Consider the following 27,639-nt stretch of genomic DNA (forward strand, 5'->3'; position numbering starts at 1 on the left):
GGAGCTCCACGCAGCTGGCGGCTCACCCTGTGCTGTGGGTTCTTTTTCAGGCATCCAGTCCGGCACGTGTGGTTTAACTCCCACAGCCTCATCACTGCCAACATCCCCGAGGAGAAAGCTCCCCGAGGGGCCACCAGCATGGACGACGACTTCGCTGCCCACCGCAAGTGAGTGATGCAGCTCTGGCGGGCAGGGCTTTGGCACTGGGAGGATCTGCTTCATGGCATCATAGAATCGTTTGGGTTGGAAAAGACCTTGAAGATCACCCAGTCCAACCATCAACCCAACACCACCACTGCCACTAAACCATGTCCCAAAGTGCCATACCCCACGTTTCTTGAACACCTCCAGGGGTGGTGACTCCACTACCTCCCTGGGCAGCCTGTTCCAGTGCCACAGAATATTATTATCTTAGGATGCCACCTGAGTAATGAGCCAAGAGCAGGAATGGGGAAAGAACAGCATCTAAAAACTAAAATAAAGTTTAAAGTTAAGGCTTTCAGAACCATTAACAAATTGACTTGAGGCAATCCCAGGCATAAATCCAGGCTGGGTGAGAAGTGGCTGGAGAGCAGTTGAGAGAAGCAGGACTTGGGGCTTTCAGTTGGTGACAAACTCCCCAGGAGCCACCAATGGTCACTGGCAGCCCAGCAGGCAGCTGTGTGCTGAGCTGCATCCAGAGCAGGGAGAGCAGCAGCACAGGGAGGGGATTCTGACCTCTGCTCTGCTCTGCTCTGCTGAGAACCCACCTGCAGCACTGCCTCCAGTTCTGCACAAGAAGGACATGGAACTGTTGGAGAGGGTCAAGAGAAGGCCATCGAGATGATCAGAAGGCTGGAGAACCTCCCCTGTGGGGACAGGCTGAGAGAGTTGGGGCTGTTCAGCCTGGAGAAGAGAAGGCTCCAGGGAGACCTTAGAGCAGCCTTCCAAAACCTGAAAGGGGCTCCAGGAGAGCTAGGGAGGGACTTTTGCCAGGGGCTTGGAGCGACAGGATGAGGGGCAATGGACTGAAGCTTGAGGAGGGCAGATTGAGAGTGGAGATTTGGAAGAAATTCTTTGCAGTGAGGGTGATGAGACACTGGAACAGGTTGCCCAGGGAAGCTGCAGATGCCTCCTCCCTGAAGGTGTTCAAGGCCAGGCTGGTGAGGCCTTGAGCAACTTGGTCTAGTGGGAGGTGTCCCTGCCCCTGGAAGGGGGTTGGAACTAGGTGATCTTTAAGGTCCCTTGCAACCCAAACCATTCTGTGAATCTATGACTCTTTATTTAGCACACACAAAGTGCTTTTCTTTTTCAGCAGGGCAATGCAAAGCCAGGCAGACAGTGCAGACCCTTCCATGCTCTGGATACTGGCAGTGACATCTCCTCCTAAAGGAAAACTGCTGCTATTTAAGCCCCAGCATTTGGTATTTGCATCTCAGATGGCTGTGAGCATGTCTAATTGAACTAGCAAGCTACAAGGTACTTCTCTTCCCCCCTCCTGAGAGATGAGAAGTGTCTAGCAGATGAGAGTCATGTCTCTGCTGAGCTCAAGTGAATGATTCACTCTGGCTTTCCAGGGCTTGGTGAGCTCACAGAATTGCCTAGAATGGAAAAGACCTTTAAGATCATTGAGTCCAATCATTAACCCAACACTGACAAGCCCTTGACTAACCATATCCTTCAGCACTGTGTCTACAGGACTCCAGGGATGGGGACTCCATCACTGCCCTGGGCAGCCTGTTCCAGTGCCTGATAAACCTTTCAGTAAAGACATTCTTCCTAAACCTCCCCTGGTGCAGCTTGAGGCCATTTCCCCTCATTCTTTCATTTGTTACCTGGTTGAACAGACCAACCTCCACCTCTCTGCAACCTCCTTTCAGGCTCCCTGGAAGGAGGCAGAAGGGAGCTTCCTGTGATAAAACTGCATAAACAGCCCTAGTGCAGAGGGGATGAGGTGATGGTGCCCCTGTGCTGGGCACTGGTGAGGCTGCATCTCAAATACTAGGGTCAGGTTTGGGCTCCTCACTCCAAGAAGGACATTGAGGGGCTGGAGCAGATCCCAAGGAGGGCAAGAAAGCTGGGGAAGGGTCTGGAGAACAGGGTGAGGAGCAGTTGAGGGATCTGGGGTTGATTAGCTTAGATGAGAGGAGGCTGAGGGGAGACCTCATTGCTCTCTACAGCTCCCTGAGGGGACACTGCAGTGAGGTGGGGGTTGGTCTCTTCTCCCTAGTCTCAGGTGATAGAAGGAGAGCAAATGGCCTGGAATTGTGCCAGGGGAGGATTAGGTTGGAGATGAGGGAAAATTTCTTTGCTGCATGAGTGGTCAGGGATTGGAACAGGCTGCCCAGAGTGGTGGTGAAGTCCCCATCCCTGGAGGGGTTCAAGAAACCTGTGGCCATGGTTTAATGGCTGTGGTGGTCCTGGGTCACTGGTTGGGCTCAATGATCCCAGAGACCTTTTCCAACCCAAACAATTCTCTGATTCCATTCATCTCCTGCAACTCTGAATTTTGATCCTTGATGGCAAGCCCTAACTCTGCTGGTTTCCCCTGCTGCAATGCACAGTGAAGGTTCTGAGGTGTGTGCTGGTTGTGTTGTGCACAGGCACCGAGGAACCATCTATGCCTACGAGTTCTCCGTGGACCAGCTGGCTGTGGACAGCGTCCTCCCTATCTGCCGCTCCTCCTACGACGAGGCCACTGGTTACAACTACAACATTGGCCTCACAGTGCCCTATGACAACATCTAGGGACCTCACCTGGCTCCTGTGGGCCAGCCCCCTGCCAAGTCCATGGCCAAAGGCAAGGAGGTCCACGTGGAACAAAGGCCAAAGAGCTGACGCTGGCTGCAGGCACGTCCGATGGGCTGAGCCTTTGCTGGAGACTTGAGGAGGTGAAGCAGAACAGGGAGTGTGGCTGCCCTGGAGCACTGCACTGAAATCTGTTGCCTCACAAATGGTCAGAGGTCCACTGTGGTGGAACAGAGAGACTGAAGAGTGAGGGGGAACAGCACACTTGAGTGTAAACAGAAGTGTTCCTTCCTGCTGCTGGTGGGGAAGTGCTCCTGCTCCCTCCTTGGCAGAGGATGTGGTCAGGAAGCCAGAGCCCCAAGGCAAAGTGCTGAAGGCTGGGAGCACATTGAGGGGTTCATGCCTGTCCTAAGAGGGGAAAAGACCCACCAAGGACTTGAAGAAAGCATCCTGCTGAGCCACATGCTTGAATTTCTTTCCTTGTGATGAGCTGCTGGCTCTTCTGTTCCTCGGAGTGGATCAGAATGTGTCTAGGATCAGGACCATGCACAAAAGGTTGTGGCAGTTGGGAGAGGGAAGGAGGATGGAGAAGGGAGGAGAAGGTTGGCCTTGACCTGGCTGGATGCTTGGGAGCTCTGCAGGCCACAGTCATCCCAAATAATTTATTTTTTTAATTCTCTAAAATTCTGATTAAATGTTTTCTAATTGTCTCTTTGCCTGTGTTTTGGGGGGTTGTTCATAAGGCTTTTAGGAACTGGAACCAAAGGCATTTCTGGCACAGGGGAGCTGTCAGCTATGTCTCATGCTGCATTATGACCTTCCTCAGCACCCAGAGGTTTTCCTCAGATGCCTGGGACCTGGGTTTCCAGTGCTGTCCTCACTTCTGAACTGGGAGCTGATCATGTTGGTGGAATGAAACAGTGAAGATGAACTGGCTACAGTCCACTGATGATGTGGAAAAGTCCAGGCTGAAGAATCATGGGCAGGGACACCTCTCAACTAAACTTGGGTGTTCAAGGCCTCATCCAACCTGGCCTTGAGCATCTCCAGGGAGGAGGTATCCACAACCTCCCTGGGCAACCCATTCCAGAGTCTCACCACCCTCATACTGAAGAATTTCTTCCTAAGCTCCAGTCTAACCCTGCTCTATCTCACCTTTAAACCATTCCCCCTTGTCCTGTCTCCATATACCCTCATGAAAAGTTCCTCTGCAGCCTTCCTGCAGGATCCTTCAGCTATTGGAAGGCAGCTCTAAGGTCCTCCTGGAGTCTTTTCTTGTCCAGGCTGAACACCCCCAGCTCCCTCAGCCTGTCCTCACAGCAGAGGTGCTCCTGCCCTTGGATCATCTTTGTGTCCCTCCTCTGGACTCACTCCAACAGTTCCATGTCTTCCTTATGGAGACACCAGAACTGGAGGCAGGATTGGAAGTGGGGTCTCAGCAGAGCAGAGTCAGGGGGCAGAATCCCCTCTGCTGCTCTGCAGGCCACACTCCTCTTGCTCCAGCCCATGACCATGAAAGGAAAGGCTTTTCCTGAAATCAGGCTGCACTGACAGGTAGAACCAGTTTGGTTCAAGTCCTCCATGCCTGTGTTTCACTGGTTTAAAACTGTCTTACAGTTGTGACCTCCTCTTGTGAGCTTCCTGGTGCAAGCCCAAGCCATGTGAATGAGATTTGAATTGAGGTGAAGTTGTAATGTGACATCTGCTGGGATTTAAAATCCAGTGCTGGGGAGGGGTGCAGGAAGTGTGCCCAAACCTGCAGGGCTGTCACTTCAGCCCTCAATCAGGCACTGAGGCAGCCCCTGCAGAGCTTGGTGCTGCCCTTCTCCTGCTGCCTGAAGATGAATGTCACAGCTCTTCCATGTCTCTGGCTTGAGCTGGGTTGCCATGATGACCCCATGACCAACTTCCATGTGCATCTCAAATACTGGGGTCAGGTTTGGGCCCCTCACTCCAAGAAGGACATTGAGGGGCTGGAGCATGTCCAGAGGAGGGCAACAAAGCTGGTGAAGGGTCTGGAGAACAGGGCTGGTGAGGAGCAGTTGAGGGACCTGGGGTTTCAGTTTTAATGCTTAGCTCTTTCCTCATGATGGATGGAAGGAAAGAGTGCACACAGCAAAGTCATTCTGTCTGATTAATAAATCTTATCTTTCATAAAGCTTTGGTCTTTGTTTATTATTTTTTTCCTTCCTCTGCCTTTCTGGGAAGCCAGCTCCCTTCCTCCATTCCTGGAAGAGCAAGAGGTGTCATGGAGACATAGTTTGGACAAGAGCTCAGCTGAGAGATGTCAAATAAACAGTGGTTTGTGCAGCACAAGTGTTTGTGTGGGCTGCTCCAGCTCTTCCCCTCCAAGCCATGACCTGCTGCCTGCTCTCACTTAAGACACCCTTGGCCTGTTCCAGCTTTGACTCTCCTTATCTTGCCTCATTATCTCAGGACAGCTTTGTTCTTTCTTTATCTCCCTGCTGCAAGCAGCAGATAAGCTGAGCTCAGCCTCTGGCTATCCCTGTTGAGCCCTTTCCCTGGAGTCCTCCTCCAAACTTCCCCTCTCCTTCTGCACTGCCTGTGGCAGGGCTGCCTCCAGTCTGCTCCTTGACTGTGGGGGTCACTGAGCTGCTAGAAATAGATGCTGCAGAGCTCTTTGCTTTGGCTTTTTCTCTTCTCTTTCTCTTCCCCTTCCCAAGAGCAGCCCTGAGAAGATGGACCTGAACATGCTGGGGGGTGAAGAGCTGGACAGGAGCTTGCACCAAGTGCTACCAGCCCAGAGCCAGCTGTGTCCTGGGCTGAACCCCAGCAGTGTGGGCAGCAGGGGCAGGGAGGGGATTCTGCTCCTCTGCTCTGCTCTGCTGAGACCCTCCCTGCAGTGCTGGGACTGCTCTGGAGTCCTCAGCACAGCACAGACAGGGACCTGTTGGAGCAGGGCCAGAGGAGGCCACATCAGTGCTGGGAGAGCTGGAAGCCCTCTGCTGTGAGGGCAGAATGAGAGAGTTGGACTTGTTCAGCCTGGAGAAGAGAAGGCTCCAGGGAGACCTTCTGGTGGCCTTTCAGTGCTGAACGGGCTGCTCAGAAAGCTGGGGACAGACTTCAGCAGAGCCTATTGTGCCAGGACAAGGAGTGATGGTTTGGAACTGAAAGAGGGCAACTGAGAATGGAGAGAAGGAAGAAATGTTTGACACTTAGGGTGGTGAGAGCCTAGCCCAGGTTGCCTGGAGAGGTGGAAAATGCCCCATTCCTGGAACCCTTCCAGGTCAGGCTTTTTGGAACTCTTGAGTAACCTGCTCTAGTTGCAGATGTCCCTGCTGACTGCAAGGGAGTTGGACTGGACAAGCTTTAAAGGTCTCTTCCCACCCAGATCACTCTATGATGTGCTATAGTAATGGTTACCTTCTCATCAATATCCTTCAGTCCTTCTGCCCTCTGCTCCCTGCCCTTGCTGGCTGCGCTGATGTCTCCTCCTCCACCATCTTGCATCAACACTAGCAGCAGCAGCAGCAGCAGGGGCTTTGCTGGGGAGGGCCAAAAGATCTTTCAGACAGCACTGCTGGGAGCAGGGTGAGACCAGCAGCAGGGAGCTGGGAGGAGGGTGGTCCTGCAGCACCTGTCTGGGAATTCCTGTGAGATGATGGGGGGAGGAGCCTGGATCTGCTTCTCCTGGGGAGAAGCTGGGTGTTGTATTTAGGGTTGGACCAGATGATCCTTTGGATCCCTTCCAACCGGGCATTGTGTGGCTATGTGATCGTTCTATCGTGTGTGTGGAGAGCAAAGACAGCTCTGAGGGGTTGTCACAGGGAGAAGGAGGATGAGGAGTTTCAGGAAGAGAAGGAGGAGGAGGCTCACTCTCAGCTGGGAGGTCAGGCACTGACCATCTGCAACGGCTGGTGCTGCTGCAGAGGGGTGGGCCCAGGAGCTGGATGTGTCCAGAGGAGCTGCAGAAGGATTAGCCCAGGAGCTGGATGTGTCCAGAGGAGCTGCAGAAGGATTAGCCCAGGAGCTGGATGTGTCCAGATGAGCTGCAGAAGGATTAGCCCAGGAGCTGGATGTGTCCAGAGAAGTTGCAGAGGGATGAGCACAGGAGCTGGATCTGTCCAGAGGCGTAAGAGGGGAGCAGAACTGAAGGCTCCCAGAGCCCTGCAAAAGCAGACAAGGGACTAGGAGACCTTCAGGATCCGTGGTAGGAGAGCTGGAAGCTCCATCACCACCATCCCCTGCCCAGCCCTGGCACCAACCCTAGCTCTCACCACCCAGCCCAGGTCAAGCATCACATGCCAGCACCCCAGCAGCTCCGCCAGCGGCAGGGGTGACAGCAGCGCTGCCCCACGGCTTCGAGGCACCCCCAGCCTCGCTGTGGCAGCATCCCCAGGCACGGAGCTGCGAGATGGAATCATCTCCATCGTCACGGCTCCCTCCGAAGCCGGGTCAGCCCCAGCCTGTCCTCGGTGCCAGGGAGCAGCTCGGGTCTCTCCAGGACAGGACTGCATTGCAGGGAAGGGTTGTCCTTTGCTGGGTTAGTGCAGCTGCTCTGCTGCTGCTGCTGCTGCCTCCAGAAGCTGCTCCAGCGCAGGGCTGTGCTCAGCAGCTCTGAACCCAGAGTGGAGCTCTCCGGAGGAGCAAAGCCTGCGAGGGCAGGTCCTGGGCAGTGCAGAAACCCCCGCTTAACGTGGAGCAGGAGACTTGTCCATGCCCAGAGCCTGGGAGGTGCTGCCTGCTGATGCTCCACGGGGGCTGGAGGGGTTGGTTGTACACCCATCACACCCAGTGCTCCCGGCAGCCCTCACTGCTGCCTGCTAGGCTGTGGCGTCTACTTTCCCACCGAGCATCCATGGCACCAGGGGAAGCTATTTTTGATAAAACAAATAAATCTTTCCAGCTTTTCTAAAAATAACTTGTGCAGTTTTTTACCTCCCCCCTTCTTCTCCCTCTGCCTTCCCAGCTCAGGCTGCCTTAGAGACAGACCCTGCCTGGAGCCATGCAGTTATTAATGCCAGTAAACAAGCCCTGTTCACCGTGTTCTAGCAGGAACATGTGGGGGTGGAAGCCACCCGGCTTCCAGGAGCCCACGTTCCCGTGTCCCTGCCATCCCTGCTGCCACCTCAGCTTGTCTCCCACGCTGCTCCTCCTGCCTGGCTCCTGTGCAGATGCAGCCAAGGTGGTTTGGTTTGGGGTTATTCCTTGTGCCCACTGCCTTGAGCATCTTGAGGGATGCAGAATCAAAAATCCTAGGATGGTTTGGGTTGGAAGGGACCTCAGAGATTATCCAGTTCCAACCCTCTGCCATAGGCAGGGACACCTTCCACCAGCCAAGGTGGCTCAAGACCTCATCCAGCCTGGCCTTGAACACCTCCAGGGAGGGGGCATTCAGAATATCCCTGGGCAACCTGTTCCAGTGTCTCACCACCCTCACTGCAAAAAACTTCTTCCTAATCTCCAGTCTCAATCTGCCCTCCTCAAACTTCAATCTATTACTCCTCATCGTGTCACTACAAGCCCTTGTCAAAAGTCCATCCCCAGCTCTCCCATAGCCCCCTTCAGGTACTGGCAGGGAGTGTCATTGCCCTTCCAGGTGCTGAGGACACTGCCTTCACCTCCTGCCCCTCAGCATCCTCATCCCTGCCTCCACACAGAGACCAGTGGGGTCAGAACACAAGTCGGGCAGCTCCTGCCTCTGCAGAGGCTAAAAATTCAGCTTTATGGTGAGAGCAGGATTTGTGGAGGCTTTCTGTGCAGGGAGGGAGGGAGGGAGGGACAGAGGGACAGAGGGACAGAGGGAGGGAAGAAATATTTCCCAGCAAGGAGTAAAAAGAGAAATCCCTTTTATTACAGATAAAAGCCTCCTATGTTTCTAGAGAGCAGAAGGCAGCCCCACTACGGGACAGGCACGCAGGCAGGTACAAAGCTGTTAGTGCCAGGAACATGGAGCTGCCACAGAATCCTCTCCCTCCTCCTCCTCCCCTTCCTGTGGCTCCCAGGAGCGAGCTGGAGGTCAGTAGCAGTGTGCAATGGTCTCCATGTTGAGGAAGCGAACGTGCATCTTGGTCTCGATGTCAATCCCCTGCCACATCTGCAGGGGAAAGGGGGTGAGCAGACCCTGCCACCACCTGACACCCTCCTCCTGGGGTGATGAGTGGAGATGGCACCAACCTTAAGGAAGTCTTCAAAGGTGATGCCCTCATACACCTGGTCTGGTCCCTGTGCACAGCAAGACAGAGAAGATTAAGGCTGCCCCATGTCTTGGGGCACTGCGTGGCCACTTTGGGACATGCCTCCCATGGGTGCACAATGCTGGCCTTGCACCACACCCCATGGCCAACCCATAAGTGGCTCCTAGAACCACCACAGCTCCAAGGAGCTGCTGTTTTCATGGGCACTAAAGCCCCAAGTACTGAGGAGGATGCTTTGGGGGTGCTGCTTATTTCCCTTGGGCTCTTATATTGGAAAGCACCCCCATATCCTGAGAGCTGCTGCCCACAGCCCGAGAGCTGCTGCCCCCACCCCAAGAGCTGCTGCCCACACGCCTACAAAAAGATCTCCAACTGCAGCAGCTTGGGGATGGGGGAGAAAGCCCCAAGCAGGGCAGTTCCAGCCCTGTTATTGATGTCATCTCTGTGCTGTGGCAGAGCAAGAAACCAGCTCCCACCATTTGTCCCACACAGATGCTGGCTGCCTCCATCATGGCCCCATCAGCAATGGACCGCGCAGACTCCTTCTCCAGGTGGGGGTTCCCCGACAGCAGCTCCTCCACCACCTAGAAGGCAGTGAGTCAGAGCCAGGGCTGGGAGTTGGGTGGTGATGGGGTGGGAGGGACCATGCATTACATTTCTGTACTCCTGCAGTGTGATCTTCCCGTCGTGGTCCGAGTCATACATGTGGAAGAGGACTGGGAGGGACAAGAGGAGCACGGCAGGGTCAGGAGAGCCCTTTCCCACCATCGTGCCCTCCCCCCCACCCCAACAGCTCACGGCTTAGGGCAAGGCTCACATTTGAGTTTCTCTTTGCGGAAGCGGTCGAGCTGCTCCTCATCCATGTTCATCTCGATGGGTCTGAAGTAGGACATGATGGTCAGGAAGTCTTCAAAGTTTATCTCATCTGCCAGCCCATCCGACTCCTGCCGCAGGTTCCTGACCGGAGTGGAGCCACCAGCGATCACAGCGTCATTAAGGTTGGAGAAGACCTTGAAGATCATCCAAGTCCAACCACAACCCAACTACCATCACTGCCAAACTACATCCTGAAGCTGCCTGAAGGGCAGCTGGGCCCAACCGTGCCTGCCACAGAGCCCAACGTGTCCCTCAGCAAACCTCTAGGACAAACTTTTCCTTAAGCCTTAGTTTACATGTCTGTCATTTTCCACCTGGCTCCATCCCAGCCTTTGGGGAGGACATAAGTGCAGAGTCGTGCACCTGGGAAGGAAGAATAAACTGCACCAGTACAGGTTAGGAGGGGATCTGCTGGAGAGCAGCCCTGTGGAGAAGGACCTGGGAGTGCTGGGGGGTACCAAGTTCTGCATGGGTCAGCAATGTGCCCTGGTGGCCAAGAAGGCCAAAGGGATCCTGGGGGGCATTCAGAGGAGTGTGTCCAGCAGAGCCAGGGAGCTTCTCCTCCCCCTCTTCTCTGCCCTAGTGAGGCCACACCTGGAATATTGCATCCAGTTCTGGGCTCCCAGTTCAAGAGAGTCAGGGATCTACTGCAGGGAGTCCAACAGAGGCTCCCAGGATTCTTGAGGGACTGGAGCAGTGCCCTGTGAGGAGAGGCTGAGAGCCCTGGGCATGGTTAGTCTGGAGAGGGGAAGACTGAGAGGGGATTTAATAAATGTTTCTACATATCTGAGGGCTGGGGGGCAAGAGGCAGGGGACAGGCCCTGCTCAGTTCCACCCTGGGATAGGACAAGAGGCAATGGATACAAACTCCAGCACAGGAGGTTCCACCATAACATGAGGAAGAACTTCTACACTGTGAGGCTCCCAGAGCACTGGAACAGGCTGCCCAGAGAGGTTGTGGAGTCTCCTTCTGTGGAGACTTTCCAGCCCCCTCTGGATGCATTCCTGTGTGACCTGTGCTAGATTCTATGGTCCTGCTCTGGCAGCGGGTTGGACTCGATGTTCCTCAGAGGTCCCTTCCAACCCCTAACATCCTGTGAGCTGTGATCTTTGCCCTACCCCATGCTGCTTTTGCAGAACACCCCAGCGCCGTGCGGCTCCCTGCGGGGCCGGGGCCGGGGCCGGGGCCGGGGCCGGGGCGGTCCTTACCGCTTGTCGAAGAAGGCATGGACGATCTTCCCCCTGATGGGGTTGAACTCCAGGTCTGGGATGCTGTCAAAATTCTCCTTGCTGCAAAGGAAGCAGAGACAGCCCAAAGCGTGAGGGAGCTGTGGAGGAGGAAGATGCTGGCACCATCACTGTAGGGCTGGGGCAGAAGCCCTGACCCCATTCTTTCAAAGCAGTCATGAGAAAAACCAAAAAGTTTTGTCTGAAAACCTCAATTTGCCTCAATTCAGACTGGAAACAAGCCAGGCTGTGCTTGGTGCAGCTAAGGGGGGGACTTTTGTCTCCACTAAAATGGGTCTGTGGGGAGTTCTGGGACACAGTGACACTTTGCAGGGCTCAGCCTGCGAATGGCTGCATAGCTGAGGGTGTTCAGCCTGGAGAAGAGAAGGCTCTGGGGAGATCTCACAGTGGCCTTCCAGTACCTGAATAGGGTACAGGAGAGCTGGGGAAGGACTTTTGACAAGGGCTGGGAGTGACAGGATTAGGGGCGCTAGGTTGAAGCTTGGGGAGGGCAGACTGGGACTGGAGATTAGGAAGAAATTCTTTCCAGTGAGGGTGAGGAGACACTGGAACAGGTTGATCAGGGAGGTTGTGGATGCCCCCTCCTTGGAGGTGTTCAAGGCCAGGCTGGATGAGGCCTTGAGCAACCTGGGCTGGTGGAAGGTGTCTCTGCCCATGGCAGGAGGGTTGGAACTAAATGACTTTTAAGATCCCTTCCAACTCAAACCACTCTGAATCTATGAGTAAAGTCTTAAAGTGAGGACCTTCTGTCACCACGCTCCCCTTGGCTTCCTCCACCTTGCACCATCCCACTGGACCTCTCTGCCAGCCTGCTGTGCTGCAGGGACACAAGCTGGTGCTGGTCCTTTGCTCTCAGCCTTTTATAGAGCAAATGAGCCATGAAACCAGCTCTGGGCTCAGAGGGGAGCAGAGGGCAGCTGGGCTGGCTCCTCATGGGGCTGGAGAAGCTGTATGGACACAGCAGAGCTTGCCTGAGGAAGTGGAGCCTCAGCTTTGGTGCAAGATCTGCTGTGAAAAAGCTGAGGAGTGGGAAAAAGGAACTGCAAACTCCACCACAGCTGCTGGGTGGGAACATCCCAGCATCCCCCTTCCCTTCCCAGCATGGATTTTAAAGCTGGAGGAAAAGGGGACACTTGGCAACAGTGAGCCTAGATGCTGCTGCACCACTCCTTTGCAGTGGCACCCAGCAGGGAGCCAGCTGAGTGTGGCTGTGGGATGACTGGGAAGGTCCTGCTCGTCCTTGCAGCCCAGTGAGCTGGCACCCTGCCTGGGCACCCTGCCTGGGTACCCTGCCTGGGCACCCTGGGAAAGGCAGGTGCCATGGGTGCTGCTCCAGCCAGTGGAGAGGGAAGCAGCCTGTGGAACCCGCTCTAGGTGAACCTGCTGCGGCAGAGGGTCAGACTGGATGGTCTGCAGAGGTGCCTCCTGCCCCCCCGGCCGTGCCGGGACGCTGGGGTGGGGTTCGGTACCGGATTGTCAGCTGGTCCCGGCTCAGCTGCTTGAAGCGCCGGTGCAGGTGCTCGATCTGCTCAGAGGTGACTGTTGGGGGAGAAGAGAGCTGATGAGGGGGGGACTCCTGGGGACACCCCAAGAACACCCATCTGCAGAGCCCATGTCCTGCCCAGGGCACTGGTGGGCACCAAAGCCTGCTGCAAAGCTTGTTCCCTGGGGACACCACCATAGTTCACCCCCCTCCCAGGGCAGCCAAAATCTTCCTGCTCCCACACCCACCCCTGACAGTGGGGCAGGGCTTTGGGCACTGCTTGGCACAGTCATCCCCATCCCTGATTCTCTTTGGTGGCTCTGTGCAGCTCAGCAAGGTCCATGTTATTATGTCAGGCTCTGGGAGCTCTGTCCCTTGCCCATGGGAGGGAAGTGACAGGGTGATGCCAAGCACTGCTTTATCACCACTTCTGGGCTGCAGAAACATCCTTGGCCCAGAATGCATGGCATGGAATGGCATGGCATGGCATGGCAGGATCCCACCTCCCCCAGTTTAGGAGACCCTACAAGCAGACTTGACCATTTAATTTGGGGTTTGTTGGTGCTGTGGGCAGGAGGTGTGCTTGGGGAGCACATCCCAACCTGCCCTGGGACATCTCTGCTCACAGCTGGAAGGTTCCTGTGCTCATGTCCACAGCCATGGTGGGTGACAGGAAATAACATGAAGGAAAAAGAAACCCCCCAGAGCTGGGAGCAGACACTTGTGTCTTGCCAGGATGGAGGAAAGGCTGAACAGGGCAGCAGGAGGAGGGAAGTGATGGTGCCCCTGTACTGGGCATTGATGAGGCTGCATCTCAAATACTGGGCTCAGGTTTGGGCTCCGCACTCCAAGAAGGACATTGAGGGCCTGGAGTGGGTCCAGAGGAGGGCAACAAAGCTGGGGAAGGGTCTGAAGAACAGAGCTGGTGAGGAGCAGCTGAGGGAACTGGGGTTGATTAGAGAAGAGGAGACTGAGGAGAGACCTCATTGCTCTCTACAGCTCCCTGAAAGGAGGTTGCAGTGAGGTGCAGTTGGTCTCTTCTCCCTAGGATCAGGTGATAGAGGGAGAGCAAATGGCCTGAAATTGTGCCAGGGGAGGTTTAGCTTGGAGATGAGGAAAAAAAAAAAAAGTCTTTGCTGCAAAAGTGGTCAGGGATTGCAACAGGCTGCCCAGGGAGGTGGTGGAGTTCCCATCCCTGGAGGTGTTCAAGAACTGTGTGGCCATGGCACTTTGGGACATGGTTTAGTGGCCAAGGTGGTGTTGGGCTGAGGGTTGGCCTTGATGATGAGGCATCAGCAATGAGAAAGCAAAGCTGAGCTTTAAAGCAGGTACTGCTGCTCAGGGTGGGGAACCAGAGCACTGGGAAGCCCTGGGTGCTGCCTCTCCAGGGGTGTACCAGCCCTGGATCACCACCCTGGGGCAGGGGCTGGAATTGAGGTGCCCAGCAGCCTTGCTCTCAGCCCCACAGGTGCTGAGGCTCTGCAGCATCTCTTCACCTCCCTAATCCCTCCCATGATCCAGGTTCATTTGCTTTCCCCTGTTCTTCTCTCCAGGATGCAGCCAAGCTGTACAACCACCTGAGGACAGGCAGAGCCTGACTCTTGTGCAAATATTGACAGCAGCCATCCCCAGGAGCCAGGGCAGCAGCTCTCAGCTCTGTTTGCAGGAGCTGCTGGCGTCTGTCTGGGCGCCAGTTGGACCCAGAGGGAGCCAGGCACGGGGCAGGGCTGTGCTGGTGACTGCTCCTCAGCCCTTGCTGGCAGAGCAGAGCAAGATAAAAGCTTGATAAAGTCTCATGGAGGGGTTGCAAATAGTTAATTGCTGTGGCTGGAGGAGAAGAGGTCCATGCTGAGCTGGGTGCTGGCTCCTGCACTCTCTTTTATGATTAACTAATGTCCTCTGCTGGGTTCTGACAGCTCTTTCACAGCCTTGGAATAGAAACTGCATTGATCAGGAGGCTGAGCATCTACAGAGCCCTGTTAATGGACTGGAAAACCCATCTGTGCTTGTTGCTGGGGCTTGAGCTGGCCCCAGAGCTCTGCCAGTGCTGGCAGCCTCCAGCCCCTTTGCAGGATGAGGGCATTGAGACCCCCTGGCTGCAGGGGCATCACTGACTCACCCCTGTGAGGGTTTCCCCCCCCAGTCCCTCTCTGGCTGCTGCTCTGCTGCTGTCCACACACATGGAAACTTTCCCTGGCCTTTGCTTTCCAATTTTGGCCATGCAGAAGTGACCTTTTGCTTTCTCCCTTGACAACATCACATCACCATGGGAGCAGCTGGGCCACCAAGCCTGCAGCATCTGGGACTTGTTGGACCCTGAGATCTTTGATCTCCAAGAAAAACATCCCAGACACCAATGTGACAAAAAATTGGCATCACTGGCTGGATGCTCATGGTCAGCTCAGCCTCTCTGCATCCAGCCCATTGCTGCAAGGCAGAACAAAAAGAGGCTTCTTCCTCCCTCTTTCCCCAAACCCAGGTCTTCTTCACCCAGCTGGGAGCTGCAGCACGGTGCCATGGTGCAGGCAGAGCTCTGAGGACCACAGCATCCAGAGAAAAGCTGCACCTGCACAGAGGGCAAAGGCTCTCTCCTGCAGGGAGGATTGGCTGGAGGGCAGCAGAGGCTGCTCAGATGCTGAGGAACATCCTCAGGGCTCTGTCCAAGCATGGCAACCTGTGCTAGAGAGTGATGGGGGAAAAAAAAAAAAAAGAAAAAAAAAAAGAGGCATTTAAACAAGCAGGGTGCTGGGTTTGCTGCTTCCCAGCCCGCAGCAGTCTGTGCTGCTTGGGCAAAGGGCATCCCCTGGGAAGAGATGCCCTGGAGCGACTCAGCCCTGCACTGGGCCAGCCTGGGTGAAGGAGAAGATCCCATCATCCAGGGAAGAGCCTCTTCAGCAGCAGGCAGATGCCACTGCTGCAGCTTTGTGACAGGCACATGGAAGGAGGGGACCTGGCCCTGACCCCATGAGCTCTGGGTGTCCCTGAAGCTTTCCAGGTGTAAAGCAATGGGGGAGGCAGAGGAACATGCCATGGGCACATCCTGGTGGAGCCCTGTCCTGACCCTGTTCCTCCCACGGGTGTCTGTGATGCCCTCCAGAAGGCCATGCTGCAGCAGGAAGCCTGTGAGAAACCTGCATTTCCCAGGGCTGTAGGTTTTTTTCTCTAGCAGCAGCCACAGCAGGGTGGAAGCTCTGTGACTGCTGCCCAGCAGCACACTGCACACAGCCCAGTCATGGCACAGGGGCATCACACTCCCTTCCCTGGCCTGGGGGGAAGTGTCCCTGCCCATGGCAGGGGATGGGAACTAAAGTATCTTTAAGGTCCCTTCCAACTCGAACCACTTCGTGAGTCCTCTCCCTGACAGCTGGTTTCCATGAGACTTTTTGGGTGCTGTCCTTGTAAACCCTGCTCCTCAGGGGGCACCAGGGCATGAGGCAGGTGCTTCCAATGGGCAAGTGCTTGAGAAATGCTCACTGGCAGCACTGGCGGTACCAGCCTGGCAGGATCCCCGGGCCAAGGCGTTCCCCAAAACTTCCCCACACCCCAGACTGCACCCCGGGGACTCCCCAGGCTCCTGCCCACAGAACGGAATGAGTTCATCCCGGGGTGCCCAGGGGGTGCTGTGGAGCTCAGCTCTCACCGGGGAACGAGGAGGGAGATGGGAGCGAGGGTGGTGAAGGGAGGAAGAGATCAGTGGCAGGGCAGGGGAGAGGTGCTGGAGCCCCCCCACCCGACACATCCTTCGATTGTGGGCAGAGCTGCCTCCCTTCACCCCTTCATCCACCACAACCTGCTCTGGGTATGGCAAGAGCTGGAGGAAGCAGATGGGAGCACCCCAAACTGTGCCCAGAGCTGGCTACGTCCTGGGGGACCCTGGAGCAATGCCACCTTGCAGGAGGGACACAACCACCCCATCCTGTGCACTGCTTGGAGCCCAAGGCCATGCGTCTGCTACAGCCCCCTCCCCGCCCCGGGCCACCACCTGGTCCCTTTCCGCTGGTCACACACCGTAGCAGCCCCAGGAGCAGTCGTGGCTGGCAGCAGAGCCGGTGGCTCCCGGGCAGAACGGTGACACGGGGACAATTCCGCGCACCGGCAGCGTGGGAGGGCAAAGCACTGCGGGGGCTCACACGTGTGCGAGCTGCACATCCCGGCTGGCAGGGGGTGCGTGGGTGACACCGGTGCATCCCCCCCGCCCCTAGTGACATGCCCTGTGTCACCCCCTGGTGACACGCCTTCATCACTCCCACCCCAGGTGACAGCCCGCATTCCCCCCACCCCGGCCGCGGTGGCATGTCCTGCATCCCTCCAGGTGTCACGTCCCGCAGTCCCTTCCCCGCTGGTGCCATGCCTGCAGTCCCCTTTGCCCCGGGTGGCACGTTCTGCCCACCGTCCCCCCCAGGGTGACATGTTCTGTACGCCCACCTCCAAGTGACAAGTCCTATACCCCCCCCAGGTGACATGTCGCATACCGATCCCCCCCTCCAAGCGACATGTCCTAGAGCCCCCCAGATGACCTGTCCTATACCCCCTCCCCCCCGCAGGTGACACGTTCCTGCAGCCCCCCACCCCCGGTGACGACTCCCCCGCGGGACCGGCCAGCCCCTGGCCCCCTCCATGGGGGGTGCTGGGTGGCTGGCAGCAGGGCAAGAGGTGGTCTGGGGGGGCAGGTCCGGGGTGCCCCCGCGGCGGGCGGTACTCACAGCCGGTCCTGTCGGCCAGCTCCCGCATCTCGGCGGGCACGGAGTGCGCGGAGCCCATCCCGGGCCGGGCCGCTGCACCGGGAGCCGCCGCCGCTGCCGTTTATAAGGGAGGGTGCGGCGGGGAAGGAGGGAGGCGGCGGCGGCGGCGCAGCTCCCCCGGGTCCCTGAGCTCCCCGCCGCCGCCGCCGTCCTTAGGTTCCAGAGTTAACAGCCCCGCAGAGGGGGTGGCGCTGACCGGAGCCCTCCAGCGCTTGGTGGCACTTGGAGCCTGGCCAGAGCCAGTGGCTCGGGGAACTGCGGGGCCCTGCTGTGACCATCCTCTAGGAGAAGGGCACGGAACGGCTCCCATGCCCCCTGCTCCCCCCCCCCCCCCCCCCCCCCCCCCCAGCCTGGAACAGGCATTCAGGTCAGGGGACTCCCCTGTGCCCTCTGCTTCCTGCCCAGTCTGGTGCAGGCACCTGGGCTGGGTGGGGGTCTCCCCTGTGCCCCCTGCTCCTTGCCTAGGCTGGCTGCAGACACTTGGGCTGTTGGTGGGCACGGGTTGGGGGGTTGTTGTCTACCCTGGCTCCCATACCCCCACTCCCTGCCCAGGCTCTTGGGTCAGGGGTGTCCTCTAGGGATGCCCTGCAGTGGCAGGACCTTCAGCCACGCCTGGCCTGCAGCAGACAGCTCTCTGTCTGACGTGTCCTTTTCCCTGCATCAGGCATCTCCATCCAGGAGGAGGAGGGTAGGAGGGGGAACATGGGCAGTGCTCTGTCCTTGCCCATGCAGCCCTGTGTCCTCATGTAGGGGAAGAGCCACCAGCCAGGCTGGCAGGGCCCCTGGAGCTGTGGCAACCCTTGGAGATGCTCAGATCTAGTCAGACAGTACCTTGAGCAACTGTTGTGAAGGTGAAGTTGGCCTGGAAGGGAGCCTCAGGGGCCTTCCTCCAGCCTGAAGCTCCTCCCCTCAGCCTCCTGCAGTCTGTGGCATAGCCCCAGAAGATGCAGCTCTCCACTGGCTGGTCCATAGGGTTTAGGGGCTTCTGTTTTACCTGCACAGGTTGGTGACAAAGTGCCATGGTTTGTCACAGAGGCCACACACCATGCCCTCTGCTTTGGGACTGTCACAGCAATGTGTCCCTGCTGGCCTTGTGTGTTGGGAAGGCTGCAGAGGGGTTGGAAGAGCTTCCCAGGAGGATGCTGCACCATTAGCTGGTCCCTGTCCAAGAAGATGCTTGGCTGGAGGAGGCTGTGAGCAGCTCCTCAGCCTCTCCCCCAGGCAACATCAGGACATCATCCCGGGGTAGGGCACATCAACCTCCCTGGGAGACTGCTGTCCACAGTTCTCACTTCCTTTAGAACCCAAGACCCAGTGGCCCAACTCAAGCAGCCCAGGACCACTCTCAGCTCTCCTCATGACCTAGTCATCACAATTGGCTTCCTCCCAGCCTCTTCTTTCCCCTTTCCCTGTTTTCCCTTCACCCTCCAGAAGTCCATTTTAAGGTGGCAGCTCCCTGGCTGCTCTGCCCACAGGTTGGAGAGCTGGTGACACAAAAGGGAGAAGAGGGAATTAGCTGCAGGAAATCAACCCCTGGACTCAAGCCCTGAGGGTTTAGGTTCTGCACCAGACACCCTAGGAGAGTCCTTCTGCTTGGTGGGATAGCAAAGCAAGAGACAAGAGAAGGGTGGCAATGCCACCTCCTCCAGAAGGCAAACTGTCCCTGCTCCCACAGAGAGGACAGGACAGCTCATGACACATATCCAGATGCACCATCTAGCATCATACATTCACATGGATGCAGACATTCCTCATGGACACAGGGAATTTTTGGGATCCACTGCTGTCTTTCAGGGGGAAATGGTGCCTGCAAAGCTGCCTGTGCTGTCAGGAGCAGGGGAGGGGGGACAGAAGACCTGCCTGATGCATGCATGAGCACCTAGTGTGTCACCTCCATCACCCCAAAGAGGCACTTCCCAGCTGTGCTGGGCCTCAGATGCTCAGCCTGAGGAAACTGATGTGCACCTCAAGGGGCTGCTCAAGACAGGGCTATCCTTGTGGGGTTCTTTCAGTTTTCTTGGGCCCCCCTGACAGCTCCAAATACATACACTCGGAATCCCTCCTCGCCCAGACCAGTAGCACCCATCACAGGCTGTCCTCTAAGCCAGAGCACAGGAGGAAGTGGCTGGGACAGCAAACCACACAGGAAGATGAAGAGCAGCTCTTGCACACTGACTCCTTTGGTTCTGTCAGCTCAGCTGTGGCCCCTGTGCTGGTGCTGTGTGGTGCCTGCTGAAGCTCCTTCCATCCCTTCCAACTGTGGCACGACTTGGGTCAGCACTCCTGGCTGACACCAGCACCTCCAGGACCATGCAGTGATGTGGTCTGCACAGCCAAGCAGGCAGCTGGGCCTGGCTGAGGACATGGTTGTGAAGGGGTGGGAGGTTTGAGTTCGAGGGCCTGGCTGGGCTGCCTCCGTCCCCTGTCACACAGTATGGCTCCTTCTGTGCAATGGAAATGGTGAGGAGCCTGGGGGTGGGGGAGGTGTGGGTGAACCTCCTGTGGAGCAGCTCCCACACTTCCTCCTTGCCCAGAGCATGAACACAGAGTGGCCCCAGAAAGGTGGGCACCATGTGCTCTGCTGGTTACACTGCACGTTCTCAGGTGGGGTAGATGTGCCCTGTCCTGCACCTGCTTCCAGGGAAACTATGGGCAGCTTTTCTGCACAAGTCTACCTACCCCTGGCCTTCAGGCAGCACCTCTGCATGAGAACTCTTAGACTTTAATATGTGGTAGCAGCCTTCCAAGTACCTGCATGGGATACAAGAAAGCCAGGAAGGGACTTTTGACAAGGGCTTGTTGTGACAGAACAAGGGGCAAAGGATTGAAGCTTGAGGAGGGCAGGTTGAGACTGGAGATGAGAAAGAAATTCTTTAGAGTGAGGGTGGTGAGACACTGGAACAGCTTGTCCAGGGAAGTTGTGGATGTCCCCTCTCTGGAGGTGTTCAAGGCCAGGCTGGATGAGGCCTTGAGGAACCTGGGCTAGTGAGAGGTGTCCCTGTCTAGGGCAGGGGGGTTGGAACTGGATAATCTTTTAAGCTGCCTTCCAACCCAAACCATTCTGTGGATCTATGAGTTCTCTTCCCACCCTTGAGAGTGTCACCAGACTGCTCACCTGGCAGATGAGCCCCAGGAGCCTCACTGCTGTATCTCTGCTGTCACAGGCTGGGAAGGGGAAGCCCAAGCCCTGCTCCTGCATGTCTGTCTCAGCTACCCGAGTCAACAGTCCCATCTGTTAGGGCAAGAGGAAATGGCCTCAAGCTGCACTAGAGGAGGTTTTGGTTGGGTATTAGAAGAACCTTCTTCAATGGAACAGACTCCACAGGGAGGTGGTTGAATCCCCATCCCTGAAGGTATTTCAGAGAGGCAGAGATGTGGTCTGAGAGACATGGGTTAGTATCAGCCTTGGCAGAGTTAGAGAATGGTTGGACTGGAGGATCTCAAAGGTATTTTCCAAGCAAAACGATTCTATGACTCTATTCCTTTTAGATTTTGCCTCATGATTCCCTACCCTTTCAGTTGGATCCATTCTGCTAGGGTAGAACTTCTTCAGTCCCTTCCTCCTCCCTCCCTCTCTCCACACACATTCCACTACAGACTTCTTTAAAGACAGTCCTACTGGGAGCAGAGCACCTTCCCCCTTCCTCAGCACTAACCACACTTAGGTTCCTAAACAACCAAGGTTCCTGCAGACCAACACCACTGTGTTTGCAAAAGTGCTGGGCTTTGAGTATTTATTTCTGTTATGTAACCAGTGCTGAGTATTTCCAGAGGATGGCATGCAGTGCAAGCAGGCTTTTGGGAGGAGGGCTGTGTGACTTCATGTGGCAATACCTGAAGGGCTACAAGAGACTAAGAGCATCCACTAACTCTACAGGGAGGGCACAGGGCCCAGTTGTCACCTCTGATGTTGCAACCAGACATAGTGACAGCAGACACTACCTGCAGCTGGGCTACAGACCTTGCTTTAGAACCACAGAGATACACAGGCTGTGTGTTGACACAAAGATGGTGCCAATCTGCCTCCTGTTAACACCTGAGCTCAGAGGAACACCTTTGCTGCAGTGGCTTTCTCTGGGACTTGAAGTCCTGTTCAAGTTCATGTGCCTTGAGCTGCTAAAGCTCTTCCCTTCCAGGTTCCCCCCAGGAATCCATCCTCTTTTGGCAAGAGAAGGAAGAAGGCCTTGAGCTGTAGGAAATCTCTCCTCCATACAGGGTTTGGCTGCCTCCAGGGTTGGCCAGTTTCCAGTCACGATCCCACTGCATTGCATAAATACCCAGAGAGTGGAGATGGCAGGCCAGTGGAAGCTCCCCACACATCAGTCATTCTGGCACTGGCCTCAAAGGCTTCCATGGAACAGTGCCATGAGGTTCAAAATGGTCCTGGAGCACTGGGGCTGAGCTGCAGATCTTGCCATGGACAGAGTCGATGAACAGAGCAGAACCCAAGGTGAGAACGTGGACTGGGTGTGTTTGGCAGGCATGGCAAAGGGCTGGAAGCTCTTCTTCTGCATTAGGAGAGTTTGTACCATCAGCAAGGTGGCCAGCTGGACCTCAGGGTCACCACTGTGCTGCCACCCCCTGAAGCCCAGCTGCTGCTGGGGCTCCTTCCAGGCCCGTGTGGATATTCGGAAGGGTTGCTCTAGGAACCATCAGACAACAGAGGTGAAGTGAACTCTGATCAAAAATTCAGACTGAAGAAGACAACAGTGAAAGGTAAGAGACTTTAAAAACTATCACCTGCATGAAATATACATTAAAAAATAAAACCCAAACACAACCAACCAAAAAAACCCCAAACAACCAACCCCACAACACTGCAAGGACAAGCAAGTTCCTTCTCTTAGAAGAGGAGGTTCTTCCATGTTCCACACCAAGGATCTCACTGCATTGACCTTCCAGGCAGGACAACCACAGAACAAGTACTATGTGCAGATCCTTCTGAAGGATGATGTGCTTCCTAGCACGACTGTCCCTGCGAGATCCTCATGCTGGGCCTCAGCTACCAAAGTGTCCCTGTGTGTTTGGGCCAGGATGGGCAGGCAGGCAGTGGCAAGATGCTCCAGCACCAGTTACCAAAGCCCAATGCAGTCTCCAATGCATTAAGCCAAAGGATTGTCCCCAGACTCGCCCTTCTGTGGCAAGTTTTGCAAAAAAGGGTAAAGCTACACTCCAGCTGCTTCTGTCCTCATGGTGCCTTCTGCACTCATTCCTTGCCTGAAGTGTAGATCTTCTGAACTGTGGCACAGGTGAGCTCCAGATCCTCTGGGTAGCGAAGCTCCAGCTCGGTGTTGGCCAGGTAGTGAGTGCCGGTGAACTCAGAGAAGTAGCGACCGATGTCGGGGTGAGGGATCTCCCGGGGCTCAGAGTTGTGCTCCAGGTTCTCTGTTGGCAAAGGCAGCAATCAGTTATCATGACAGGAACAAGGCAATGCATCCTCTGCCTCTCCTGAGTCTTGTTTCTGTCTCTACAAACATCACCTCCTGCTGCTTCTGGCAGAGAAGGACCTGGGGACGCTGGCTGACAGCCGGCTGAACGTGAGCCGGCAGTGTGCTCTGGTGGCCAAGAGGGCCACCAGCATCCTGGCCTGGAGCAGCAAGAGTGTGGCCAGCAGGAGTAGGGAAGTGATGGTGCCCCTGCACCCAGCACTGGTGAGGCTGCACCTTGAACACTGGGGTCAGGTTTGGGGCTATCACTGCCAGAAGGACATTGAGGGGCTGGAGCAGGTCCAGAGAAGGGTAACAAAGCTGGGGAAGGGTCTGGAGAACAGGGCTGGGGAGGAGCAGCTGAGGGAGCTGGGGTGGTTTAGTCTGGAGAAGGCTGAGGAGGGGAGACCTCATTGCTCTCTACAGCTCCCTGAAAAGAGGCTGCAGTGAGGTGCAGTTGGTCTCTTCTCCCTACTATCAGGTGATAGAAGGAGAGGAAATGGCCTGGAAATTGTGCCAGGGAAGGGTTAGGTTGGAGATTAGGAAAAATTTCTTTGCTGCAAGAGTGGTCAGGGATTGGAACAGGCTGCCCAGGGAGGTGGTGGAGTCCCCATCCCTGGAGGTGTTCAAGAAAATGTGTGGCCATGGCACTGAGGAACATGATTTAATGGCCATGGTGGGGTTGGGTAGATGGTTGGACTCAATGATCTTCAAGGTCTTTTCCAACTGAAACAATTCTGTGACTCTTATGATACTCAGACAAAAAGCACACAGAGGGGATTGCAGTGTGACTGTCACAGCCTCATCTCCCAGGTGATGCTGACCCCATTTATATTGGCATGAATACCATTTAACTCCTGAGACTACACTGCCTGCCATTAGGGTGCCACTGAAGCTGAGGGAGAGCAGGGTTAGACTGGAGCTTTTAAGAAGCATGAGGGTGGTGAGGCTCTGGAATTGGTTGCCCAGAGAGGTGGTGGATGCCCCCCATGGAGATGTTCAAGGCCAGGCTGGATGAGGCCTTGAGCACCAAAGCCTAGTTGAGAGGCCTCCCTGCCCATGGCAGGGGGGTTGGAGTAGATGATAAGGTACATTCCAGCTTGAGCCATTCTGGGATTCAATGATGAAGTCCCATGGAGACCAGTTTCTGGGGGAGATCCTTCTCAAATGCTCCAGGGTGAGGCCAATTGCACAAGGTTATCCTGGTAGAGGAGCCAAGTACTTTTTTGCCCCAAGTCATCAGCCTGCATTTCAACCATGCCAAGCCATCAGCCTGCTTTTCAAGCACATCTCACACAGCAAAATTAAACTTCTCTAAATTCAGCTTCCCAAATTTAAGAGAAAGTGCCCCAGAAGAGCAAGTTGGTTCTTTCCCACAGCACCTCCTTTGTGCTAAAAGAAAACCTGATTGAGCCTAGGAGTTAAACAACACAGAGGCACTGGCATGGAAAGGTAAAGGTGACCCAAACTGAGGGGCTGGCATGGAAAGGTAAAGGTGACCCCAAGCTGAGGGGCTGGCATGGAAAAGTAAAGGTGACCCCAAGCTGAGGGGCTGGCATGGAAAGGTAAAGGTGACCCCAAGATGGGGGTCTGGCATGGAAAGGTAAAGGTGACCCCAAGATGGGGGTCTGGCATGGAAAGGTAAAGGTGACCCCAAGCTGAGGGGCTGGCATGGAAAGGTAAAGGTGACCCCAAGCTGAGGGGCTGGCATGGAAAGGTAAAGGTGACCCCAAGCTGAGGGGCTGGCATGGAAAGGTAAAGGTGACCCCAAGATGGGGGTCTGGCATGGAAAGGTAAAGGTGACCCCAAGCTGAGGGGCTGGCATGGAAAGGTAAAGGTGACCCCAAGATGGGGGTCTGGCATGGAAAGGTAAAGGTGACCCAAACTGAGGGGCTGGCATGGAAAGCTAAAGGGGACCCAAGCTGAGGGGCTGGCATGGAAAGGTAAAGGTGACCCCAAGCTGAGGGGCTGGCATGGAAAGGTAAAGGTGACCCCAAGCTGAGGGGCTGGCATGGAAAGCAAAAGTGACCCAAGCTGAGGGGCTGGCATGGAAAAGTAAAGGTGACCCCAAGCTGAGGGGCTGGCATGGAAAGGTAAAGGTGACCCCAAGCTGAGGGGCTGGCATGGAAAGGTAAAGGTGACCCCAAGATGGGGGTCTGGCATGGAAAGGTAAAGGTGACCCCAAGATGGGGACTGGCATGGAAAGGTAAAGGTGACCCCAAGCTGAGGGGCTGGCATGGAAAGGTAAAGGTGACCCCAAGCTGAGGACTGGCATGGAAAGGTAAAGGTGACCCCAAGATGGAGGTCTGGCATGGAAAGGTAAAGGTGACCCCAAGGTGAGGGGCTGGCATGGAAAGCTAAAGGTGACCCCAAGGTGAGGGGCTGGCATGGAAAGCTAAAGGTGACCCCAAGATGGGGGTCTGGCATGGAAAGCTAAAGGTGACCCCAAGATGGGGGTCTGGCATGGAAAGCTAAAGGTGACCCCAAGATGGGGGTCTGGCATGGAAAGGTAAAGGTGACCCCAAGCTGAGGACTGGCATGGAAAGGTAAAGGTGACCCCAAGATGGAGGTCTGGCATGGAAAGGTAAAGGTGACCCCAAGCTGAGGACTGGCATGGAAAGGTAAAGGTGACCCCAAGATGGAGGTCTGGCATGGAAAGGTAAAGGTGACCCCAAGATGGGGGTCTGGCATGGAAAGCTAAAGGTGACCCAAGCTGAGGACAGTGTGTGGGCAAAGTGGTGTGACTGTGAGGCAGCCCAGCAGTGCACCATCACATGTGCAGGTGGCCTGCAGCACTCCCCAGATGATGTCATTTTTTCCAGCACAGCACCAGAGGTACAGGTAGGAACAAAAAGCTGCCCAAGCCCCAAAGTACAGGGCAGGAACAAGCTGGGCTGCAGAGAACATCCTTCAGGAACCATTCCTCTGCCTCTGGATTGACTCCATGTACTACAGGGAGCACACCCAAGGTATACTGAGGCAGGCAGGCTCTCTGAAGCTCCTGGCTTTGTCAGGGTGTGCAGCTGGAAGCAGAAGAGCTCTCTGCACCTCAGCAGGCTGGTGCAAAGGAGCTTTTTTGTAGCCTGCACCACTGCAGAGAGCAGGCTCTGCTCCAGTGTGCTCTGCAGAAGCAGGGCTGAGCAGTGAGCTGTGCACTGAGGGAGCAGCAGGGTAATGAAACAGAAGCTGGCAGCAAGGAAGAGACTGAGGGAAGAGAGCTTGGTGCTAGCTGGGGAGCCTGAGAAACCTGCTGACTGGCAGTTCTGAGCCAGATACCTGGGCTCTGCTGCTGCAGATCAAACAAAAGACAAAGAGGGACATCAGACTCATAGAATGGTTTGGGTTGGAAGGGACCTTAATGATCTTCCAGTTCCAACCCCCTTGCCATGGGCAGGGACACCTTCTGCTAGAGCAGGTTGCTTGAAGTCCTGTCCAGCCTGGCCTTGATGAGGGGCAACCATGACCTCCCCTGGGCAATCTGTTCCAGTGTCTCATCACCCTCACTGCAAAGAATTTCTTCCTAATCTCCAGTCTCAATCTGCCCTCCTCCATCTTCAATCCATTGCCTCTCATCCTGTCACTCCAAGCCCTTATCAAAAGTCCCTCCCCAGCTCTCCCGTAGCCCCCTTCAGGTGCTGGAAGGCTGCTCTAAGGTCTCCCTGGAGCCTTCTCTTCTCCAGGCTGCACAGCCCCAACTCTCTCAGCCTGTCCCCATAGGGAAGGTTCTCCAGCCCTCTGATCAGTTCCTGTTGGGGGCACCAGAACTGGAGGCAGTGCTGCAGGTGGGGTCTCAGCAGAGCAGAGGGGCAGAATCACCTCCCTTATCCTGCTGGCCACACTTCTCTGCATGAAGCAGGTGAATTAGCTACAGTTCAAGCTATGAATTTGCAGAAAGGACTCCAACTGAGTCCTGTGCTAACCCTGATGTTATTCCTGAGCTGTACAGCTCAAACTCTGCATGCAGGTTTAAGATTCAGTATAAAAAAAAACATCATCCCTTCCCCAAAGTCAGGTGAGTTATGAAATACTCCCCCAAATGATCTGAAGGTGTATCTTGGAGGAGGTACTCCTTAATCAGGCTGCAAGACTGCAGCAAGCAAGGACAAATGCTGTCATTCCTCCCACTGATACCAAAACACTTGGCTGCCACAGAGATGACAGAGTCAGCACAGAGCTTAGCAAAACTCCTCTGTGCTGTGGAACCAGCCAGCATTGCATTTGTTTATAAACAATTAGACAAATGAGCTAAGGGATGACTCAGCCCCAGAGGCACTCTGGACAACTACCTGATTACTTTGCACTGAGATGCAGATTTTACTATCAACCCACAGCACACAACAACTTTTGGTGTTGAAGACTCTGAGAGGCCAGGTGCTGCCTAGTAAAAGCCCTAAGGGCTGAGCTGCAACATTCCCAGTCCTCACTTCCTCTTTTTTGGATTACTGAACATAAATCACAGAATCACAGAAACGTTCAGGTTGGGAAACACCCTCAGGATCACCAAGTACCACATCCAAACCACCTTTAAACACATCCAGAGTTGGTGACTCCACCACCTCCCTGGGCAGCACATTCCAATGCCTGACCACTCCTGCTGGGAAAAAAATGTTTCCTAATGTCCAGTCTAAACCTACCCAGTGGCAGCCTGAGGCCATTCCCTCTTGTTCTATCAGTAATGACTTGTGAGAAGAGACCAGCACCAACCTCTCCACAATGTCCTTTCAGGTAGCTGTAGAGAGCAATGAGGTCTCCCCTCAGCCTCCTCTTTTCTATCCCCAGCTCCTTCAGGTGCTCTTCATCAGATTTATTCTCTAGGCCTTTCACAGCTTCCCTGCCCTCCTCTGCACTGGGCTCCAGCACCTTCACATCTCTCTTGTATTGAGGTGCCCAAAACTGGACACAGTACTTGAGATGTGGCCCCACCAGAGCTGAGCACAAGGGGAAAGTCACCTCCCTACTCCTGCTGGACACAGCATCTC

The 27,639-nt window shown here is 55.5% G+C and overlaps 3 protein-coding genes across 4 annotated transcripts in view; 1 reads left to right on the plus strand and 2 right to left on the minus strand.

Moving 5' to 3' along the window:
* The window catches only part of FBXW8 (F-box and WD repeat domain containing 8), an 87,420-nt gene extending 84,052 nt beyond the window's left edge, over positions 1-3,368 (plus strand). Inside the window, exons 10-11 of the mRNA XM_054392578.1 lie at positions 51-167; positions 2,583-3,368. Of these exons, the coding sequence (XP_054248553.1) occupies positions 51-167; positions 2,583-2,727 (262 nt within the window). The 3' untranslated portion in view covers positions 2,728-3,368. The remainder of the gene's footprint in view (positions 1-50; positions 168-2,582) is intronic.
* Positions 3,369-8,664: 5,296 nt separating this feature from the next.
* Positions 8,665-17,253, minus strand: TESC (tescalcin). 2 transcript variants are annotated; one of them, XM_054392754.1, is made up of 8 exons: positions 17,196-17,253; positions 12,479-12,548; positions 10,971-11,051; positions 9,703-9,842; positions 9,540-9,601; positions 9,362-9,469; positions 8,866-8,913; positions 8,665-8,785 (listed from the first exon to the last, which is right to left on the minus strand). In XM_054392754.1, the coding sequence occupies exons 1-8, from the start codon at positions 17,251-17,253 to the stop codon at positions 8,708-8,710; spliced, it is 645 nt and encodes a 214-aa protein (XP_054248729.1). In that variant the 3' UTR covers positions 8,665-8,707. The 2 variants fall into 2 exon arrangements, with proteins under 2 accessions (XP_054248729.1, XP_054248730.1); XM_054392755.1 differs by lacking the exon at positions 10,971-11,051.
* Positions 17,254-22,405: 5,152 nt separating this feature from the next.
* FBXO21 (F-box protein 21) overlaps positions 22,406-27,639 on the minus strand; it is a 30,807-nt gene continuing 25,573 nt past the window's right edge. The window contains exon 12 of the mRNA XM_054392579.1: positions 22,406-22,619. Coding sequence (XP_054248554.1) covers positions 22,441-22,619 — 179 coding nt within the window. The 3' untranslated portion in view covers positions 22,406-22,440. The remainder of the gene's footprint in view (positions 22,620-27,639) is intronic.

The sequence above is a fragment of the Indicator indicator genome, chromosome 26 (genome assembly GCF_027791375.1).
Source record: "Indicator indicator isolate 239-I01 chromosome 26, UM_Iind_1.1, whole genome shotgun sequence".
NCBI lineage: Eukaryota > Metazoa > Chordata > Aves > Piciformes > Indicatoridae > Indicator > Indicator indicator.

What these genes read in the sequence shown, in the direction of transcription:
- TESC (XM_054392754.1), bottom strand. Translation starts at nt 17,253, where the DNA reads ATGGGCTCCGCGCACTCCGTGCCCGCCGAGATGCGGGAGCTGGCCGAC. An exon ending in CGGGACCAGCTGACAATCCG is followed by an intron (nt 11,052 to 12,478) that starts GTACCGAACCCC and finishes CTTCCTTTGCAG; the next exon opens with CAAGGAGAATTTTGACAGCA. An exon ending in GCATCTGTGTGGGACAAATG is followed by an intron (nt 8,914 to 9,361) that starts GTGGGAGCTGGT and finishes TGCTGTGCACAG; the next exon opens with GGACCAGACCAGGTGTATGA.